Source organism: Condylura cristata, unplaced genomic scaffold, assembly GCF_000260355.1.
Source record: "Condylura cristata isolate star-nosed mole 26May11 unplaced genomic scaffold, ConCri1.0 scaffold00012, whole genome shotgun sequence".
Taxonomy (NCBI): Eukaryota; Metazoa; Chordata; class Mammalia; order Eulipotyphla; family Talpidae; genus Condylura; species Condylura cristata.
This window is the reverse complement of record NW_004567113.1, coordinates 37,915,781-37,938,388: the sequence shown is the minus strand read 5'-3', so window position 1 is coordinate 37,938,388 and position 22,608 is coordinate 37,915,781. Positions and strand designations below refer to the sequence as shown.

Sequence of the window (22,608 nt, the reverse complement as noted above, 5' to 3'; positions counted from 1 at the left end):
TTTCATGCTGGCTGCCTTGCTTGTCTGTTTATTCAACTATCACATGTACTAATATTTTCTAAAACATTTTTGTTGATGTTTATTTTGGAAGGAAATTTTATATTCTCCTATACAAGAGGAGCTGATGTTTTCTAATATCCTTAAAATAGATATGGAGCACTTAAGACACTTTCCTCTTTGTTACACCTCATGTGATCTCCCATACAAAAAAAGAGAAAATGTTAATGGTTTATTTCTAAGTATCTTACATGTATATTAACCAAACTTTACAATTCAATCTTTAATAAAACAAACTTAAATAAAATATATGTGTACCACACAGAAATAAAGAAATGATCTTTTTAATTCCCCAAGGAACAAGAGATTGCCTCACAGTGTGAAAGAGGATTTTAGGACGAGAGCTGTTGAGAAACACTACTCTAAGCCAAGGCCTCTGCAGCTGGTTTCTAAGCCTTGAGTTAGACTTTATTTCTCTCCCATTTTGCCATCTCTTTGAGGAACACTGTCTTAGACTTTCTTGGCATCATTCCTTTCCCCAGTAAGCCCCTGCAAAGTTGGTTTGTGTTAGGTATCAATAAATAATTTAACTTGCTATTTTCTATTGAAGAAAGGTTTCCAGGTTTGTCTCAGAAAGGGTTAAAGCTGCAATTGAATAGAAGTGGACTCCAGGTGCTCATACATGCACACACGTAATACACACGTGTACATAAATGTAGTCTGGCAGAGACACATAGACTTTTCAGAAAATACAAATAAATTATGTATGCCTTTTTCTAGAAAAGAATTAGAAAGCCCATCATGAAATAAGCTGCAGAGCTTTAAAAAATAAATTCATGAGGGGTTATTATATTATTCTCTCTGTTTTTAAAGATGATGACAATTTCCATAAATGAAAGTAAGAGCTAAATAAAATAGGAGGGTAAAGAAAATATAGTTTCAAGTAAAAAAACATAGAACAACCATCTTTATATCGTGAACTTAAGTCTCTGTTAAAATTCACCAAAATTTAGTATTAAAATTGTAAGAATACTTTATAGACAAAAAAAATTGTAAAAACAGGGCCCTCCCTGGTGGTACAATGGGTATCACAGCACTATGAAGCTAACACAGCCACTGCAGCACGAGTTCGATCCCCAGCCAGGGAGGTGCACCTCTGGCTTGTACCCCAGTTCTATATGCATAAATAAATAAATCTTTTAAAAAATTGTAAAAACAGGTGTAAAAAAGTCACCATTCATGTGATTAACAGCTAAGATTTCTTTACCAGCAAGCTACAACAACTGCTTTTTCTAACAAGAAAGCTGCAGTGTTTCTCAAATCCATTAAGTGACATTTTAAAAATGCTTCTGCCAGTGCCTCTGCTCTGTCTTGAAGAATAAATGTAATATTTTGGAATGGAAATACTATCAGGATCCTCTGTCAGCATGATTTAGTTAGGTAATAGCAAAATCTTTGAAAATGATCTGTAACAATTTTTCCCATTAAAAAATACAGAAAGAGGGCCCTGCTAATGGCATAAGGGGTTAAGCACAGCACTGTAAAGCTGTCGGCAGCCCCTGAACCACAAGTTCGATCCCCAGGCCAGGGAGCTGACCCTCATGATGCAGAAGTACTCTTCCGTCTCCCCCACTGCTCCCCTCTGCAGTGTATTTCAGTCAATCTATCTGTTCTGCTCCACACTCTGTCTCTGGTGAATCTTTCCCACATCCTCACCTGTGGCCTATATCTTGCATGCATAAGTAAATAAAATAAAATCTTTTTTAAAATAAAATTTTAAAATTTAAAATACTTTTTGAGGTTGGGTTGTCATTGAAGAACAGAAAAATTAAGGTTAATTTAGAAAACTTGTTTTCTGCCTTCCACCAATTCCCCTTCCCACACCAATAAAAAAAGAAGAAAAAATACACAAAGAGAGGAGAAGAAAGGTCAAAGATCAATTTTAGTTCTTAAAGCAAAATGGAAGGTTGAGATAATTATTATCAATAAATTTTTAATTTCTACACTTTTTAATAATTTTATTATAAAGAAAATATTTTCTTACATACTTATTACCATGTCAGAATCATAGAAGATATTTTTTTCATATATCATTTTAATTCTCCTATTACCCTACTAAATAAATATTCTTAACCCACTTTATGGTTGATGAAACTGAAGCAGGAAATTTTTTTCAAAATTTTATATTGAAACAAAATTTTACCTTGAAGAGTAAAACTATAACCTCAAAGCTATATAGACATGTAAAGTAATTTTTTTTAAAGATTTATTTATTTATGCATATGCAATTGGGGTACAGGCCAGAGGTGCAGGGGTGGCGAGAGGCTTCACCAGAGACAGAGTGAGGAGCAGAACAGGCTGACTGATGAAGCACACTGCTGAGGAGAGCAGCGGGCGGGCCAGGAGAGGTCTGCTGGTGGGTCACCTCCCTGGCTGGTATCACTCGTGCAGAAGCAGCTGTGGCTCACTTCATAGTGTTGTGCTCTAACCTGATGTGCCACCAGGGAGGGCCCTGAAAAATTTAATTTTTAAAAAGGTTCAACTTTTATTTATTGTGAAACCAAACTGGCAAGAGTGGAGGACATGAATCAGCTCCCTAAATTCAGTGAAAAAGAATTTTCAACCACAAAGCCAATGATGATGCCTCTGGTGTTGATTCAACTTCTCTATTTAAAGATGAAAACGTGTTATCTGTCCTCAACATAATGAGCAATTTATCCCCCCAACTCATACGTTAACCATAAAATTCTTCATTTGTTCCCATGATTTCAACTTTTAATTACTCAAAATTCTTGTGTCCCATTAAAATGTTAAGTCATATGTGTGTTTCTGGCAACACTATCTAAAATTTAAGTATATTAAGAGAATTTTCACTTTATTAACTAATGCATAGCCTTTATATTATCATTTTCCTTAGCACCTAAGACACCTCTAACAAATTACAGGAAATAATGGTCATATCAGTTAAAACTAGCATTCTTATAGAAGTTTCTAATCAAATTTAAATAAATGAAGAAAAGTGCTTGTGAATGAGAATTGCTAAAAACAGTTTCTATAATGAGAATACCACTGCCAGATATTAGTCATGTTTAAAAGAAAAAAACTATTTTCAGAATAAAATTGGTATTCTAAAACCTTCAAGAGAACTATATTTACCTTTTCCAACCATTAAATAGGAAAAGTTATACTTCAGTGAATGATTAACAAGAGTTTAAATAAATGTAATTATAAATGCTCAGAGAATAACATTGTGATCATATTTAAACAGCTTGATTTGATATGAACACTCTCATACATGGAAAATTAGGCTCAAATGGAGATCAGAAAATATTGTAAATAATAGAAAGTGTGTTACATCCTTGCAATTATGAGTTGAGAGAACTTTGTTGTAGAAGATACCTGATTTGATTGCATAATAAAAACTTATTGAAAAATAACATCAGAAATTAGTCTAAATTAAAAGAAAAAGGTATAATTAAAATTAGAGAGCAAAAAAAAAAAGAGAGATTTCTGTTGCTTAGGAATGCTGAGAATAGATTAGACTCTAGAACTTAATAACCAATGAAAGCAAATGGCAGAAGTAATGTATGTGGTTCATGGGTGATCTAGTAGTATTACTTAAAAATGTTTGGGGGAGCCCTGAAGCTGGTGAAAACCAGAAATCTTTCAGCATTTGGTGGAGTCCAGTGTTTGGTTCTTCTTAGCATTGTTTCTTAACTAAGTCTTAAATAAAGCCTGGGGCTTACTCTTATCAGTTCTCCTTTCTTGTTAATCACACAGGTATTTTAGGTCTCCTCCTTTTACCTTTGAACAGCAACATATGATTAGGGATTAAAAAAGCATTCTTTAATATGTAATGAAATACAAAATAAGGGAACTTTATTTTTAAGTCTTTTAAGATTTTTTTTTAATTTGGAGAACCTGAAGAATGATTACAAGCACAATTATGTTCACTGACAAACTATTTTAATCAACTCTTTAAATTCTTTTAATTATTTAACTATTCTATAGATAGTGCACTTTTACTTCAAACAATATATATATATATATAAACACACACTGTAGAATCATACTTTTAATAAAACTTGAATCATATTATCACATGAAGATTTGTTTATTGTTTCTAAATATTGAACCATAAAAGTATATTGTTTTTAATTCTACTTATTTCTGTTCTTTACCCTCTAGTTAGAGGTCATGTGAAGGCAGGAGCTGTTATATTTTTTCTAAATGCTTACCATATTACCTTGGTTTTGCTAAGTGTTTGTAGGGTTGAATTTAATGAAATAATCATTGTAAATGAATGAAGAAGAAAAGGATAAAAGAATAGCAATGGATTGAAGGAAAGATATAAGCTAGAATGTTGCCAAAATTCATTGTTGATCTGTATAATGTCTATAAAGATTGGGGGTGGGGGTGGAAAGAAGACAATGCTGATCAATTCTCCCATTGACTTGGTGGCACTAAGGTGGCGACCCAGCCGTGAGGCTGACTGGAGGCGTGATCAAAACTATGAGCACCCAGTTGCCACCTTGTCTTAGCCTTCCCAACACTGTCACAAGTCTCTGTCAAGATTACAGATCTGTTTTTGTGCCTTGTGTGACACACTCTTTGAATATTTTTATAAGTTTTTCAATCGCCTTTGGGTATAAGACATAAAATAATATGTCACAAAGGCACAGAATTTAATTTGCATGATGTCCTTGGGCAAGTTACTTATTTCTTAGCCTTAAGCTTCTTCACCTATAATAGAAAAAGAATTTCAATTGGACCAACTGACCTCTAAGGCTCATCTTCATTATAATTAGCAGATGAACACAGGCCAAGATCAGTAAAGCCTGGGCTTTATTTAGCTCCTGAAGTTTGACAAGTCACCTACCCACTCTCCACTATTTCTTCTCCTCTAAAATGATAGTGATAATAGTGAGGACTAAGTGAGATAGCACACGGGAAACAGAACAGTACACATTTGGCACTAGACATGCTAGTTCTTATTACTGTTTGTACTCTTACTTTTCTAAGGTCTGTAGTTTACTCACTGTTCTATTCTTTTTTAAAGATTTATTTATTTGTGCATACAGAACTAGGATACAGGCCAGAAGTGTGGGGGCGGTGAGAGGATTCACCTGAGACAGAGTGGGGAGTTGGACAGGCAGGTCGATGAAGGACACTGCTGAAGGGAGCAGTGGCTGAGACGGGAGAGGTCTGCCGCGCCATGTGGGGCAGCTCCCTGGCTGGGAATTGAACTCATGCTGCAGTGACTGGTGATAGCTTCATAGTGCTGAGACTTAACCCCTTGTGCCACCTGGGATGCCCAAATTGACTATCTTTAACTTTTTTCTAAATGCTGAAGAAAGTCTTCAGTTCATCAACTTAGGCTATGTTAGCTTCAGTCATAAGGTCCTTTTGCATGTAACATTACTAACAGAATCATTATTGTAAATGTAATAGCAGACAAAGTTAGAATTTCATTCCACCCTCTACAGAGTTAGGATGCAAAGAACATGAACTACAATAAAGCACCAATTTGCTAATATTGATTTCTTCTAACTCCCTTCTAATATCTGAGAAAATCCACAGATGCTTCATTTAATTAAATTATGAATGTTATTCTAGATCTGCTTCCCTTTGTGCTGCCAGGTTTAGATTCTAGCTCAGGCATAAGTTTAACATAGTGATATTCATCTGAAATTAGAATTCTATAACACTGCCAGGACCATTGTTTTAAAAGAAAAATGGAGTCAAGTTTAGTTTTTACACGATTTCTATAGTAATATCCTGAAACTATACAAACTGAGAGCAGTCAATGATTTGTTACAATAACTTGAAAATATAGTTGGAGAAAATTCACTAAGGTGGATTTTAACATGGTTATCACTGAGTTGTTCCAACTACAGGAAACACAAATTTGAGACATTAAAAAATATGATGAGTATTTTCTTTAGGACAGGTGGTAATTTTTGTTAATATTTTAAATTTTCTCTTAAGAATAATGAGAATATGATAATGGGGCCTCTCTGGTGGCACAAGGGTTTAAGTCACAGCACGATGAAGCTATCAGCAGTTCCTGCAGCATGAGTTCTATCTCCTGGCAAGGAGCTGACCCACAGGGCACACAGACCTCTCTTGTCTCCCCTGCTGCTCCCCTCAGCAGTGTATTTCAGGCAGTCTGCCTGTTCCGTTCCCCACTCTTTCTCTGATGAATCCCCCACACTCTAGCCTATACCCCACTTCTTCTATACATAAATATTTTTTTAAAGAGAAAATAAGTCACATAATATATTTTAAGGAAATACTTTTTTTTTTTATTTTAAGATTTTATTTATTTGTACATACAGAACTGGGGTACAGGCCAGAGGCTCAGGGGTGGCGAGAGGCTTCACCAGAGACAGAGTGGGGAGCAGAACAGGCAGATCAATGAAGTACACTGCTGAGGGGAGCAGCGGGCAGGTCGGGAGAGGTCTGCTGTGCCATGTGGATCTCCTCCGGGGTAGGCAGGGATCCGGGGTAGGCGGAAGTAGCTTTAGTTTCTCAGTGCAGTGCTTTAACCCGCTGCACCACCAGGGAGGGCCTAAGGAAATACTTTTTAAGCAATACATAGTGAAGTTCACAGGCCTTAAGTACCCAATAAATATGTTAAATAATCTTTAAAGAGCAGCAGTTATAATTATCAGAAAACTTGATATAAAGAAGTGATAATCAAACTGAACTTAACCCCAGTCCAAACAGACAATAAATCAAATGCCATCAGCTTCAAAAAATAAAAGAGGGCAGACATATCAACCATGAAACTCAGCAGGTAAGGAAGAAGAGTCAACAGGAGAACTCTTCATGCCCACAGTTTTTAGCCCAGATAAATCATCAGGACCAATAGTAGAGCTGGGGTCTCCTGCTTTCAAGACCAGGGTCCTGTCCCCTGTAGTATCATGTAGGTGAATGACATGCTTCTATCTGGTCATGTAGCTCCAAAATAGAACAACCACATTTTGGAGCAGATGCTCAAAAAATACATCCATGGACAGAAATTATGGAAAATAATTTGAAAATATGTAAAATGATTTTTTAATAAAAACAGCCAGTCTATTCCTGGCTATTCCTACAAAAGAAGGTAATTCAAATTAAAACTATATATTTGAAGTTTAGTTATTACTAAAAAAAAACAAAGTTTAGTTATTACAACATTATTTAAGACAGAAAGACAAAAATAGCTGGAGAGAGATGGAGAGAGAAAGAGGGAGGGAGAGAGGAAGATGGAAAGAGAGAAGGTAGAAAGGAAGGAAAACAAATTAACTTCTATCAAAAGAAATGACTAAATGAACCACATTTCATCAGATTGGTGAATGCTTTATATTGTTTAGATAGTTATGAAGACTAAAAACAACATAGAAATTGTTCACAATATTTCAGTTGTGAAATATATTTGGAAGAGCTAGAAGGGAACACAAAGATATGAAAAGTCTGCTATAGCATTTCAATGTACATTTTCCTTAGCACTTATATTTAATAGTTTATTACATATTTTAACAATAAATGAGTATTTGGCTTATATGAAGCTATTTCAACTGAAATGTGACTAAAGTCAGGTGCAGATTTAAAAGCAACCTTTGATAAATGACCAGTTGTTTTTATATAAGAGCCTTTTTTTTTTTTTAAGATTTATTTATTTGGGACCCACCCTGGTGGCGCAGCGGGTTAAAGCACAGCACTACAAAGCTTAGGTTACGTCCGCATCAGTTCGATCCCCATCTGCCCCAAGGAGATCCACATGGCACGGCAGACCTCTCCTGACCTGCCCACTGCTCCCCTCAGCAGTGTACTTGGTCAGTCGGCCTGTTCTGCTCCCCACTCTGTCTCTGGTGAATCCTCTCACCTTCCCCACCTCTGGCCTGTATACCCCAGTTCTGTATGCACAAATAAATAAATCTTTTTTTTAAAGATTTATTTATTAATTCATACAGAACTGGGGTACAGGCCAGAGGTGCAGGGTCAGTGAGAGGATTTGGGGCAGGCGGGGATCAAACTCATGCAAAAGTAGCTTTAGCTTCTTAGTGCTGTGCTTTAACCAGATGCGCCACCAGGGAGGGCTTATAAGAGCCTTTTAAATGATGTTCTCAGCCTGTCTGCCCAGCCTCAGCCCATCCCTTCTTCCAGCATCCTGCTAAGTCTTCCTGACCTATCACCCATTCTTCATCTCTATAGTCGTGCCAGCTATCTTATTTGCTTCCTGTCATCCTTAAAGCTTATCTGAGTCTGGACTTTTCAGGGGCATCAAAGAAAGCAGCCATGTTAGAACAGAGGAGGGAACAGAATGATACTAGACCATGGTTGTCTCTCAGTGGTGTTAGGCCCTGATAGCTGATTCAGAAAGAAAAAGCTGCTGACTTCCCTGTTAAGCTACTGAATCTAAAGAACAAAGGTTGAAGCTCCCTTAAATCAATCATTCCAAAGGTAGATGGCCTTGTACAAGATAGAGGGTAACCTTGGAAAATCACAGAATGCCTGTTGTGCAAGGTTGCAGGGCCAGGTTGTCCTCCCCAACTAACCTCATTTAATTTTTCCCAACAGAGCTCCTTTCTGAGCATCAGGCCAAAGGACATGCATAGATTTCCCTGATTCATCAAGATTTATGTCAAACTTACTTTAGCAGCATAATATTTTTTCATCTTGTTACTTGGCGGGCAGGATCAAGTTCTAAGCATGAGGGCTGCCCACAGAACCTCCCCCACATTCTCTACCTGAGACTAGAGGCCGTCTTCTGACCAGAGCAGAGATAACCCCAGATACCTCGATAGCCTATGCAAATACCAGCAAAGGTGAAAGAGACATAGTGGACCGTGAAGGTCACCTTGGGGCTTGACAACACATGCAGAGATATAGAGAAAATTTGCTTGGAAAGATTTTTAAAGATGCATGTCTGTTGTCTTGTGAGTTGCCCTATTTCCCACTAAAAATGCTGATGTAATCACGATTCCATTTTATTTTTTTCATCAAATCACTAAAACATGCAAGAGAACATATATTTTAAAGAAACTCCTTTTTTCCTACTAGAACTAATTCTTTCTGTCAGGGCAGGTTTACTAACGTTTATACTGATTCCATCTTATTATCCCTTTAGTGTCTGATGTTGTTATATTTGCAAGGCAGCTAGTTTATGACTCAAAATCTTATAATGCTTTACAGTTTACACATCAGAGGAACACAAGAACCTTGAAGAGAGGCACTAACCGCTGTGTTTTTATTATTATTATTATTATATAAGTTTATTTTTACATCATTTTGTACATTTTTTTTCCATCTCAATTGTAATCCCCACGGGTTTCCCATCACCATGTCACCCGTGTGCCATCACCATAATCCCGTGCCTGCTGTGGTTTTTATGGCTGACAGCATTGTGTCTCCAAGGGATTAAGTGATCGATTAGAACAACACTAAGTATGTCCCCTTCAAATTCTAGTACATCAAAATTGCTTTTGTTTTGAATCAGAAAAAAAGAAATTCCCAAGACTTTCTATTGTGATTTCAGTCCTGGAAAAGCCCAGAAAGAGTGGCTGAGGCTAGTTATGTTGGAATCTGTCTGGTGCTCACAGGTGAGCCCTTCAGAAACTGGAACCTCAGGTTAGAGTCAGGGAGAGATTACAAACTGGACATTTCCCTGAAAGAACATGCTGATGGATCCCTGGGAACAAACAGTTGAGTGCTTAAATGTTCCAGATTTTTCCAATAAAAATTGAGTATGAACAGGTGGACAGAAATCATATCTCCAAACTGGGACTACTTTACTTTTTCCTGCATACAGCAAGGATGCACCAGTTTTCAATTCCTCACCCCTTACGTTAATGTCCACTTTTCTCCATCCTAACAGGATTTATGGGCTATTTTCAGCGCCCTGAAATATAAGCTATGGGATATTTTCATGGGATCTTTGAGGTTTAAGCCATAACGCATATTTGTTTTATTTTTTACCTAAAAAAGACAGTTTCAGGTAAGTCAACACAATTTAAAAGAGCTCTGAGGAGCAAAAGAAAAACTGAGGAACAGAACAGAAAGCAGACTTGTGAGTTCAAAATAGTTAGAGATGGTGCACTTATTTAGAAATACCTAAGTAAAGGAGAAACTGGGAGACTGGGGTGTAGACGGGCAAAGCCAACAAGTTAAACGCCCAGGGGATGAGGAGGCAGGGACACAGGTAAAGTCTATCCTATGGCTGGTTGGGACCAAGAGGTGGTCTTGGGCTTTGAACAGACCTAGCATCCTTATTTGGAGTCCTTAGTATTTGCGTCTCCTTCGGATGTAGTTCCCGCTCTGTCCTGGACCATAACTTCTGGCTTTCAATTATTTTTTTTACTTAATGTTTCATTTTATGGACTATTTTATATTTTTCTCTTTTACACATCCTAGTCTTATTATCCTAATTAGTTTATTGTCTCCTGAGGGCCATTTATTTCAGCTTCTCAGGACAGATCAAGCCAGGAATTGCATAAGCAATCAGTAAGTCTCTATTAAGCAGACTGGGAAACATCACCTTTATAAGTGGTTATAAAGAGGCTCCTTTGTAAGGGGCAGTTGGAGATACAAATTCCAGCAGGATCGATAACAAAACACCCATCTTTGACAGCCCCTCCTGTGCTTGTTTGTTCTACACATTTAACATACACAGTAGCTCTGCCTCTAATAACAATTTCACAAATGGTTTTATTATTAATTTCAGTTGAGGAGACTAAGAGCTTCAGAAAGGTTGTGTGACTTGGCCAAGGCCACACAGTAGGTACTTGAACTTCAGGTTCAAGTGTGCTGATCCCAAAGCCCGTATGTTTTCCACATTTTTCTGTCTTGTGTAGTCTTGTGGCCACTACCCTTATTTAAAAAATAGTAGTAACAGCTACAGTTTATAGGAGTTCTCTGAGTTGGTGTTGTCTTAAAGCCCTTTATATATATTAATTCATTCAGTCCTCACAACAAGCCTAGAAGGTGGACTCTCTTATGATCCCTGGACAGAATTCAGAGGCTCTTATCCTGAACTTCTAAGCTAGGGCATAAAGGTGATTCTGTGGAACAATGAAAGATCACCGTTGATGTGTATTTTTTTATGTAAGAAAAGGAGCCCGAGAAGGCACACAGTATCTCACCTGTAACGCCCCAGCCCCATGAGGGCCCAGGAAGGGAGCCAGGGAGAGTAGCATAAGCTAGAGATAGGACTAGCAAACTACCTGCCTTGCAACAAACTTGTGGGAGAAGCATTAGACTGTCAGCAAAGGACTTTGAGGTGACCCAGGCTCCTGGGCAACTTTCCCCAGCATCATCCTAATCTTTAGTTTTGTCCATGTAAAGACCTTCCAGGCCCTCCCTGGTGGCACAGCCAGTTAAAGCACAGCACTGTAAGCGAGCCGCAGGTGGAGGTGACCACATGGCGTGCAGACCTTTCCTGACCCATCCGCTGCTCCCCTTAGCAGTGTACTTTATCGATCCGCCTGTCCCGCTCCCTACTCTGTCTTTGGTGAATCCTCTCACCACCTCTGGCCTGCACCCCAGTTCTGGATGAATAAATAAATACACCCTTAAAAAAAAAAAAAAAACAACTTTCAAACATGGAAGCAGACCAAATGCCCAAAAGTAGATGACTGGATTAAAAAGATGTGGTCCATATATACAATGGAATATTACTCAGCAACCACAAAAGAGAAACACATGTCTTTTGCAGCAACTTGGATGGAGCTGGAAAAGATCATGCTTAGTGAGATAAGCCAGAAAGAGAAAGAAAAATACCGGATGATTTCACTCATAGCAGGAGTATAATGGACCATGCGAGAAAATAACAAAAATAATGAACAACCATATACCAGAGGCATTTTGCGGGGGTGGAGTGGGGAATGGGATCAAAAATGGGGGGGTGTGGGGAGGGAAATGCATGGGATTATGGTGATGGCACACGGGTGACTTGGTGATGGGAAACCCACGCGGATAACAATTGAGATGGAAAAAAATATATGTACAAAATGATGTAAAAATAAACTTTTGTAAAATAAAAAAAAAAAACTTTCAAAGACCAAGTGAAAATCCTCATAAGCAAGGGCAGTAAAAGATTAACACTATTTTCTTCTTATCAGGCTCATTCAAAAGTTTGGCATAACTACAACATCAATTTCCGGCCTCATCAGAAGGGTTGGTTGTCAATCACGTTGGGATCTCATTGGATTGAGCCAAATAGATCAGAAAACACGATGGACATTCTCAAGTGCCAGCAGTCCATGGTTTCTGTGCTCGGGTGGTTTGCCAACGCTATCCATGGGAATGGTGACTATCCGGAAGTAATGAAAAAAAAGATGCTCTCCATTCTGCCCATTTTCTCTAAAGCAGAGAAAAATGAGGTTAGGGGCACAGCTGATTTCTTTGCTTTTTCCTTTGGACCCAACAATTTCAAGCCCCAGAACACCATGACTAAAATGGGGCAAGTTGTGTCACTGAATTTAAGAGAAGTGCTGAACTGGATTAAATTGGAATATGGCAACCCCCGAATTTTGATTGCTGAAAATGGCTGGTTCACAGATAGTCATGTGAAAACAGAAGACACCACAGCCATCTACATGATGAAGAATTTCCTCAACCAGGTTCTTCAAGGTTGGTTGCACTTTAACTTGATGTTTTTAAAATTTTTTTGAATACTTATCCTATTAGATATTTAATGTCTCCTTTGAATATAGGCGCACCTCAGAGATAGTGTGGGTTCTGGAGCAAACCACAAAATAGAGTGACTATCACAATAGAGCTGTAGACATGACCTTTTTATTTTCCCAGTATAAATATAAGTCCCATTTACACTATACAGTCATGTGTCACTTAACAACAAGGGTACTCTCTGAGAAATACATTGTTAGGCCATTCTGTTGTTATGCCAGTGTCACAGAGTGTAGGGACCCAAACTAGGTGGTATAGTTTTGTGTACACAGAGGCTGTCATGTAGAGAAGTCACAAACGTGGTCTTCATTGACTGAAACATCGCTAAGGGATGCATGACTGTACTACAACCTGTTAAGTTGCAAAAGCATGCTTTTAAAAACAATGTGAATACCTTACTTTGTTGTTGAAGAATGCTAAGTTTCATCTTACTCTTATCAGTTCATAACCTTTCTGCTGGTGGAGGGTCTTGCTTCAGTGTTGCTGGCTGCTGACTGATCAGGGTGGTGGTTATGAAGGCTGAGATGGCAATTTCTTAAAATATAACAAGAAGGAATTTTGCCACATCGATCAACTCTTTCTTTCTCAAAAGATTTATCTGTAGTGTATATTGTTGTCTAATAGCATTTCATCCACAGTAGAACTTCTTTCAAAACTGAAGCATTCCTCTGAAACCCTGCTGCTTTATGAAACCTTTATCTACTAAGTTTATGTAACATCCTAACATGTTCTGGATGTCTTCACCAGGGGTAGATTCCATCTCAAGAAACCACTTTCTTTGTTCAGACATAAAAAGAAATTCCTCATCAATTCCAATTTTATCATGAGAGGGCAGGAATTCAAACATATCTTCTGGCTCCATCTAGTTCTCTTGCTATTTTCACCACATTGCAGTTACTTCCTCCACTAAGTCTTGAACCACTTAAAGTCATCAAGAGGGTTGAAATCAACTTCTTCCAAACTCCCGTTCTTGTTGACCATTTGCTTTCTTCCAATGAGTCAACGTCTGTTCTTAATGGTTTTTAAAATGGTGAATCAATAAACTTTGTCCAGATTCATCAAAGGCAGTCAAAACCTCTGTGTTTCTTACATAATAAGACTTGAAAATTGAAATTAAACATTGGCCCATGGGATATGGTGTTAGTAGATAGGAAAGTAATATAAACCTCTGCCTTGAGTGGCCAAGTATTGTCAGTGAGCAGTAACATTTTGAAAGGAATTTCCCTGAGCTGCAGAGCTTAATTGCAGACTTAAAAGCAAGTCATGTTGTAAACAGATGTGCTCTTGTGCAGGTGTTGTCACTCCATTTATAGAGCACAGGAAGAGCTGATTTAGCATAAATCTTCAGGGCTCAAGGACTTTCAGAATGAGCACTGACATTACTTTAAAGTCACTAGTAAAGTCAACCAGTCCTTGAAAGCTTGAAAGCCAAGTTTGACTTCTTTCCTCTAGCTATTGAAGTCCTAGGTGGCATCTTCTTCAAATACATTCAGGCAATTGACTGCATAGGGATGCTTCAGTCAACAGCAGTCCACATAAACAACAGGGGTCCTGAGGGAGAGGCCAGCTGCCAAGTAGGCCATACTAGGTAGGTTATGTAACACGCTGTGACATTCACAAAATGAAGAAATCACCTAACAACACATTTCTCAGGACACATACTTGTCATTAAACAAGGTGTGATTGTCTAAGTGGCTTTGTTTACATTGAAAATCTGTTTTTTGGAGCCATCATCTCCATCTATATCCTTGTTTGATCCTTCTGGAGACATATACTTGTCATTAAACTTCACCACTTGCTGCTTCACCTTGCACGCTGATGGTGTGAAGATGGCTTCTCTCCTTATCCACATGAACTAACTTCTGCTAGTTTCAAACTTCTGTCACGTCCTCACCTCAGTTCAGCCTGTCTCAGCCTTCAGCATGCCTTCCACCCACAGTACAGTCATTCTAGCTTTAAAGTCAGGACCGTGGCTCTCCCTTTCTCGTAAACACTGAGAAGCCATATTGAAATAGCAACATTTCAATATTGTTGTATCTCAGGAAATGAGGAGGTCTACAGAAGGGGAGAGAGATGAGGGGATGGCCTGTTGGTGAAGCAGTCAGAACATACACAACATTGCAAAGTTTGTGGTCTTATCTGGGTGCATTTTGTGGTGCCCCAAAACAATACAGCAGTAACATCAAAGACCACTGATCACAGGGGACCTTGGCAGGTACCATAATGAAAAAGTCTGGGGCCCTCCCTGGTGGTGCAGCAGGTTAAAGAGCAGCACTGCAAGCCAGCTCCAGCCCCTTCACTGCTAGTTCTATCCCTGGCCCCAGAGGTGACCCACATGACCTGGCAGACCTCTCCTGACCCGCCCGCTCTCCCCTCAGCAGTGTACTTCATCAGTCTGCCTATGCTGTACCCCACTCTGTCTCTGGTGAATCTTCTCACTGCCCCTGTGCCTCTAACCTGTACCCCAGTTCTGTGTGTATAAATAAATCTTTAAAAAGAAAAAGTCTGAACTATTGCAAGTTAGCAAGTGTGACACAGCACAAAGTGAGAACAAGGTAAACAGACATGCTCATCGCAGGTGCCACAAACCCTCGATTTGTAAAAAACTTTAAAAACACTGGGGAGCATGACAGGGCAGAGCAAAATAAAACGAGGCATAGCTGTCTACGGCTATTACTGTTATTGCCTGGTGTTGATGGAATTTGTTAATGCTATTCTCACGTCCTTTATAGACTGCAGGTTCATCCTTAAAGGGCAACAAGGTGGTTTCTGTCTACTAAGAAAATTATACTGCTAAGAGAAGAATGTCCAAAGTTTTCTAACACCAGTGCTTTAAGATGCTTGAAAGCTTTTCCTGAAATTGTGTTCCTTTTACTCTATTATATGCCTCGAAGATGAAAAAGTTGCAAATAATGAGTCATGAATGGCAAAACTGACTAGTTTCCATGGCTTCCAGATCTTTCTCCCACCCTTGCGCAGCCCCTCATCCCTTGCATTACTCAAGCAGTGACATCTACAGGTGACTGGCTGAAATCAAGGAGCAGAAGTCAAGCCTGAGTTATGAAGGTTCTGCCCTGTTTGGAACTGGGCGTTATTTCACTCAAATAGAAAGGAAATTTCTATGCATTTTCCTAAAAGTTTGTAGCTCTTTTAGAAGTCATAAGTCTGGGGCCTCCCTGGTGGTGTAAGGATCTTAAGTCAGTTCTTTGAAGCTATCAGCAGCCACTGCAGCACAACTTTGGTCCCCAGCCAGGGAGCTGACCCACATGGCACAGCAGACCTCTTATACCTCACCCGCTGCTCCCCTCAGCAGTGTATTTCAGTAGATTCACTATTCTGCTCCCCACTCCGTCTCTGGTTAATCTTCTCAATCCCCGTCCCCCACACCTCTGGCTTGTTCCCCAATTCTTGTATTCATAAATAATTTTTTAAGGTCTATTTGTTTATTCATATAGAACTGGGGTACAGGCCAGAGATGTGGAGGGTGAGAGGTTTCACCAGAGACAGAGTGGGGAGGAGAACAGGCAGATCGATGAAGGGGATCTGCTGAGGGGAGCAGCAGGTGGGTCAAGAGAGGTCTGCCTCGCCATGTGGATCTCCTCCAGGGCAGGAGGAGATCGAACTCATGCGGAAGTGGCTTAAGTTTCTCAGTGCTGTGCTTTAACCCGCTGCACCACCAGGGAGGGCCGCATAAATAATTTAAAAAAATTAATCCTGGCTCTCCCTGGTGGCAACACATTATGGAGCTCTCTGAAGCTGCTGCAGCATGAGTTTGATCCCCTGCCAGGGAGCTGACCCACATGGTGTGGCAGACCTCTCTTGGCCCGCCCGCTGCTCCCCTCAGCAGTGTATTTCGGTACATCTGCCTGTTCTGCTTCTCACTCTGTCTCTGGTGAATCCTCTCACCCACCAAACCTCTGACCTGTACCCCAGTTCTGTAAGCATAAATAAATCTTAAAAAAACAAAAACAAAACCAAATTATTAATCTTTAAAAAAATCATAAAATAAGTCATAAGTCTGAAAAATCTCAGGTTCTGCAGGTTAGAGTCTTCGTAGGGGGCCCCTCGGGGGCAACAGGACTCTGCTCCTGCTCCCCCAAGCACAGGAAAGAGCAGCGTGACATGAGCCCCAGACAGACCTGGACATATCCATGCCCAGAAGCAGGGCTTGTTGGGATGTTCTTGCCTCAAAGGAGTCTCCTGGCCTGGATATCACACCCTTTAGGAAAAAAGTACGTGATTTTTAAAAAGCATCTAAAACGTAGAAATAAGACATTTCTACAAGAGAAACAAAAACCTTTAAGCAAAATGATTGATGGTTGCTTCGGGAATTTGTCGCTTTTATGGCTGCTGTTGACTTGCACATTCCATTTTACCCAATTCCTAAGAGTTACTAAGTCAGTGTTTTCAAGCTAGAGAGGTCCTAATAGGTTGTCTTTACACAAAGGAGGAAACTGAGGTCAAGAAACTTGCCCAATAGCACCCTCCCCGGACCTTCCAGAGCAGGCCTTCCTGCCTCCTGCCCCTCGGCCCAGTTAATTCTCGTTCTTACATCATGCTTCTTTCTCCCCCTTAGAGCTCCATCCCTTGTTAATTCTCAAGCTGATTTTTCAGTCCCTGAAGGATAGTTTCTTAGAAGAAGATAGTTTGTGCATGAATGGGAACCAACCCAAGCTTGAAATGAGAAATTCTTGGACATAAACAGACATCTGCCTTGGTCCCGAAGGGCTAGAAATTACCATGCACTGTGACACAGATTTACACACTAAGGCTCAGGAATATTTTCAATTTGCTCCTTTCTGTGGTTCATAGCTGGGGGGTGGGTACTATCCTGCATGAAAATAAATGCCACGTTTCAAGTGTATACATGAATATTCTGTTTGATATAATGGGCTTGCAGAGTAGGAAGAGGGTTGGTTTCATGCCAGCTTGGCACGGTGTTAGTGAAATCGTGAACATGAACCAGACTGTTTAGGCTTCTGCTTTTTTTTTTTTTTTTCTGTGCAGCAATAAGGTTTGATAAAATACAAGTGTTTGGTTACACTGCCTGGTCTCTGCTGGATGGCTTTGAATGGCAGGATGCTTACACCACTCGCCGAGGATTATTTTATGTGGATTTTAATAGTACACAAAAAGAGAGGAAGCCCAAGTCTTCAGCACTTTACTATAAACAGATCATACAAGAGAATGGCTTTACTTTTAAAGAATCCACACCAGATGTGCAGGGCCAGTTTCCCTGTGACTTCTCCTGGGGTGTCACTGAGTCAGTCCTGAAGGTAAGTAGCTACTTGCAAATAAACTATAATTTGCACATGAATACCACACAATGTTTTATTTCATTTACTCAGTGACAGCTGAGAGATAACTGTCAGACACTACAGGACAAGCTCATTAAAGAGAATTGGAGAAAGAGGAAAGGAAGCAAGAGGAATAATACTTATTGAGACTTCGTGTACCAAACTCATCCTCAGTGGTGGAGATGAGGAACACGAAATCTAGGGGGAATTGACAGGCATTTATAGAAAAAGCATTTGTTCAGAGTGTCAAAATCACATGAAAAAAATGTTGGATTTTTGCTTTGCCATCAGCAATTGATTAGTGGCCTCGTAAAGTGATTCTTGCTCTTTGACAGAGCTGGTAATTTCCCTTGATGTTATCTCGTAACTGGAAGTTTGTATCCTTCAATTGATATCACCCTATTTCCTCTACCCACTGGGTCCTGGTAACCATTTCACACATTTTTCTTATGTATCACCTGTCTTGCCTTAATCAAATGTAAACTCTCTTCCCATGGAGGTGGTGATGTCTGAGGCTCTGCAGGCTGTGTTTCCCTTATTGGAGCAGTTCCAGGCGTGGGGCAGGTGCTCAATCTGTAGTGAGTGAACAAGCTCAATTTTTAGAGACAGTCGAGACCTTAGAGACCTTCTACCCCAAGTTCTTCATTTATAGATGAGGGAAGTGAGACATGTCAATCAATAATTGAGACATAAGTGATTTGTCCAAGGAAACACAAATAGCTACAGAACTGTAACAGCAACCCTCAAGCCTCCAGAGGCACAGGGCTCTTTCTAAAATACTAGATAGTTATGCTTGAATTTTACGATGTGCCAAGCATTTAACTGCTGTATGTGTGGGAGTTCTTTCTACTGAATCTTAAAATCCTTATTTTATAAACAGAAGAGAGAGAGGTTAATAAACCTGCCCAGGTGACCCAACTGTGTCTCTTGCCGTTATGCCGTAACATCTCCAAAGACAACACTCATACCTGCATTCTAGAAACACAGGGCAACAAGATGTGAAAAAGACGGCATCAGAAAAAAGGGCTCCACCCATATAAGGGCAAATCTCATGGCTGATGAATCTCAATCCCTGTGGCTATTTAAAAGACTTTTCCTGAAGTATCATCCGTTTCTAACACTGCATATGTTTTGGGAAAACAGGTTCATACTTCAAGTGTGGGTCAGCACACCACAGCCACCTCCAAAGTACCAATCTCCATCCTCCACCACAGTCCATGGGCCCCTCCTCCATTTTTATCCCGCTGATAACCTCAGCTCTGCAGTCAGAAACCAAGGGCTGGTTTTGCTTTGAGTTTTGTCTGTTTTTTTTTGTTTTGTTTTGTTTTGTTTCTTTATGTTCCACATATAAGTGATATTATCCAGTATTTGTTTTTCTCCTTCTGGCTTATTTCAATTAGCATCGTTTCCTCCAGTTCTATCTAAATGGTAAGACTTTACTTTTAGAGTTGAGGATCAGTTCATGATGAAACAAGGTTCCAAACCAGTAGTATTCTGTTATCAAACAAGGCTGTTAGTGGGAAAAGGACACAGAATCTAACATAAACACAGGGAATAATTATCTTCACTTGTGTTCCCCATGGAATCACCTACTTATCCAGTTTCTATCTTCCTTTCCACCTGGCAGAGGCTGGCCATCTTTTTTCTACCACTTCAGGTGGGTCTTTATATTTCCCCAAATTCTAGACTAGCAAAGAAACATCCCAGGAGAGACAAAAGTTCCTGTCGGTCTATGATCCAACCACAAATCCCTGCTGCAGCAAAAGATACACCTGTTCCCACAGTGATTGATCCCATAAATGCTGATCACTTGGATCAGGGGAAAGTGACCCAAGTCACTTGATTATCCCATCCAGGTTTCATGCTCACACCTGTAGCCTGATGAGGCATCAACTTACCTTGAACTAAGAGTGAGGATGAATAATTTGCCAAGATGCGTTAGGGTGCTTTTTGAAAAATCATCTATAGGATATACAACTAGGTGCTGTGGAGGCATTACAACTAGATGCCCTTTGTGGAGAGACTGACAAGTGAAAGAAACACCTTAAAAATACTATTTCGGACCCTCCCTGGTGGTGCAGCAGGTTAAAGCACAGCACTAAGAAGAAGCTAAAGTCATTTCAGCATGAGTTTGATCCTCACCCCGGAGGTGACCCACATGGTACACAGACCTCTCCTGCCCCGCCCGCTGCTCCCCTCAGCAGTGTACTTCAGCAGTCGGTTGTTCTGCTCCCCACTCTGTCTCTGGTGAATCCTCTCACCCTCCTTGTACCTCTGGCCTGTACCCCAGTTCTGTATGCATAAATAAATAAATCTTTTAAAAAATATATTATTTCCCCTCCACCTCTTACAATTTTTTCACCTCCAACATTTTGTTGGATTTCCAAGTAGGGCCCCCCTCCCCTAGTGGCACAGTGGGTTAAAGCACAGCACTGTGAAGCTGTCGGTACCCACTGCAGCACATGTTCAATCCCTGGCCAAAGAGGTGACCCTCATGGCGCAGCTGACCTCTCCAGTCCCACCTACTGCCTCCCTCAGTCAATCTGCCTATTGTGCTCCCCACTCTGTCTCTAGTGAATCCTTTCATCCCTTGCATCTCTGGCCTGTACCCCAGTTCTTGTATACATAAATAAATAAATCTGTAAAAAGAAAAATTTCAAACTAGTACAATTCACACCAATAGCCCCATCAGGACTGGCCAGTTGCTAACATGTCACCACATTTACTTTACCTCTCTCTTTTACGAACCATGAAAAGTTGCAGGCATCAATACCATGATTCCAAAATATTTCAGCATGTTTCCTCTGAACACGGACATGTTCCTATATTATTAAAATATCATCATCACCGCTAGAAAACTTAATATTGACCCAATATCATCCAACATACAATTCATATTTAAATTTTCCAAAGTGTCCTTTATGGAGTTTTTAAAAGTACATCAAGAAAAAAGCATTACACACTGGTTGCATGTAACTTTGGCCTCCTTGAATTCAGAGCAACACTCCCCATCTCATGGTATTAATATTTTTTTTAATAGTCCAGGCCAGCTGATTAAAAACGTCTCATGTTATGGACTTGTCTATTAAATTCAGTCCACTGTTTCTGGAGCGAATACTACACTGATGTTGTTTCCTAATTCATCACCTCAGAGCCATGGGATATCAGTGTTTTGTGACTGAAGACATTAGTATACGGAGGTACTACTCATCAGATTCCAGTTAAGGTGGCATTTCCCGGACCTCTTAAATGAAAGGTTCTTTTTCCACTTCTACAATTAAGAAGCAATTTGACAGTGATATTTTAAAACCATGTATGTAGACTGTTCCCCAATATTTTACTCGGTGGTCTTAAACATTAATTCATGAACCTTCCTGAATTACTTTTGTACAATGCAACAATGATGAATTTCTGAATAGTCCTGAATAGGCCGACTCTTCAGTGCAGTGTGCTATAATTCATAATTGTCAGTTTCATTAGTGTTTTATGCTCAAATTATCTCAAATCTGGCCAGTGGGACCCCTTTAAGAGGCTCCTGTGTCTCTTGACTTCTCCCTTGCACTTCTTATGCTCTGCCTTATTTTTCTGGCACATGATGTTTTCCTGCTCTAATTCTGGAAAAAGTAATTTCTCCATGAAATCCAGGTTCTTTTCAGCGGGGACTAGAAGTTTAGGAAAAAACTCCCTGAGCTAGAATTGAGATTTTTAACTAGATCTCTTAACCACTTGTAACCCAAGAGGAACACTTTCCAGAGATTTTTAGATTTTCATTTGATCTGGCTTTGCCTTATTATTATAATTAAGATTGCCTTCATATCCTCTCAAAACCATGATCTATGAGGTTTCAAACCTCTAACATTGGCAATGTAAATTAGGAAGGTTTTAATTATATATGGATTAACTCCGTGTTCACATGATCAGTGTTCTCTCCATTTAGTGTTCTAGAGAACAGGTTAGCAGATGGTAAGTGGGCAGTAAAATGGCTTTGTAGTTATACTACAAAAATGACACATGAGAAAACAATTAGAAGAAAAATATTTACCAAAGGTTAACTGTCACTTTTTCCAGGTGCATTTAAATTCAATCACTGGAATAAAAAGTATTTAAAATAAGCATAGAACTTTTGCTTTTCTGATTATCTCAAATTCAAAACTGTTTTCCTTAAGTCCTTTTCTTTAATTTTAGTAAGACGTTAGCTTCAGTTTTGACTCAAGCGCCTAGCAAGCAATTACTGCCATTAGAGAAAATTAAAGCAGGTCCTATCTAGCTTATGTTTGGAGAGTGCACCAGAGTAGACAGAGCGCTTCCCCGGAGCCAATGACCCTCCGAGCACACCTGTGAGGTGGGTGCAACTGCTCCATCACCAGTTGCCAAGCATGGGCTTTGTGGAAAGAGCTAGAAGTCCAGCTCGTCTCCTTGGTGGAGGGTCAGGGACATTACTACATCCAAGGGTCAAAGGAGTTTCTGGATGTCTTTTACTCTCCTTTCTAATCCTAACCCAAGTACCTTGTGCAAAGACAAGTGTTCAGTATTCTGTAGGGTGAATATGTTCTCAACCTGCGCAAGACCATAACAATGCAAATATGTCACCACTTTCAAATAGAAATATGTCACCACTTTCAAATAGGAGGCTTTTTTTTTT

The 22,608-nt window shown here is 39.7% G+C and overlaps 1 protein-coding gene across 2 annotated transcripts in view; it reads left to right on the top strand.

Annotated features, from left to right (window-relative positions):
• KLB (klotho beta) overlaps nucleotides 1-22,608 on the top strand; it is a 32,650-nt gene that overhangs the window by 6,000 nt on the left and 4,042 nt on the right. For both annotated transcript variants that reach the window (XM_004681347.2, XM_004681346.2), the window contains exons 2-3: nucleotides 12,102-12,612; nucleotides 17,677-17,945. In XM_004681347.2, coding sequence (XP_004681404.1) covers nucleotides 12,102-12,612; nucleotides 17,677-17,945 — 780 coding nt within the window. The remainder of the gene's footprint in view (nucleotides 1-12,101; nucleotides 12,613-17,676; nucleotides 17,946-22,608) is intronic.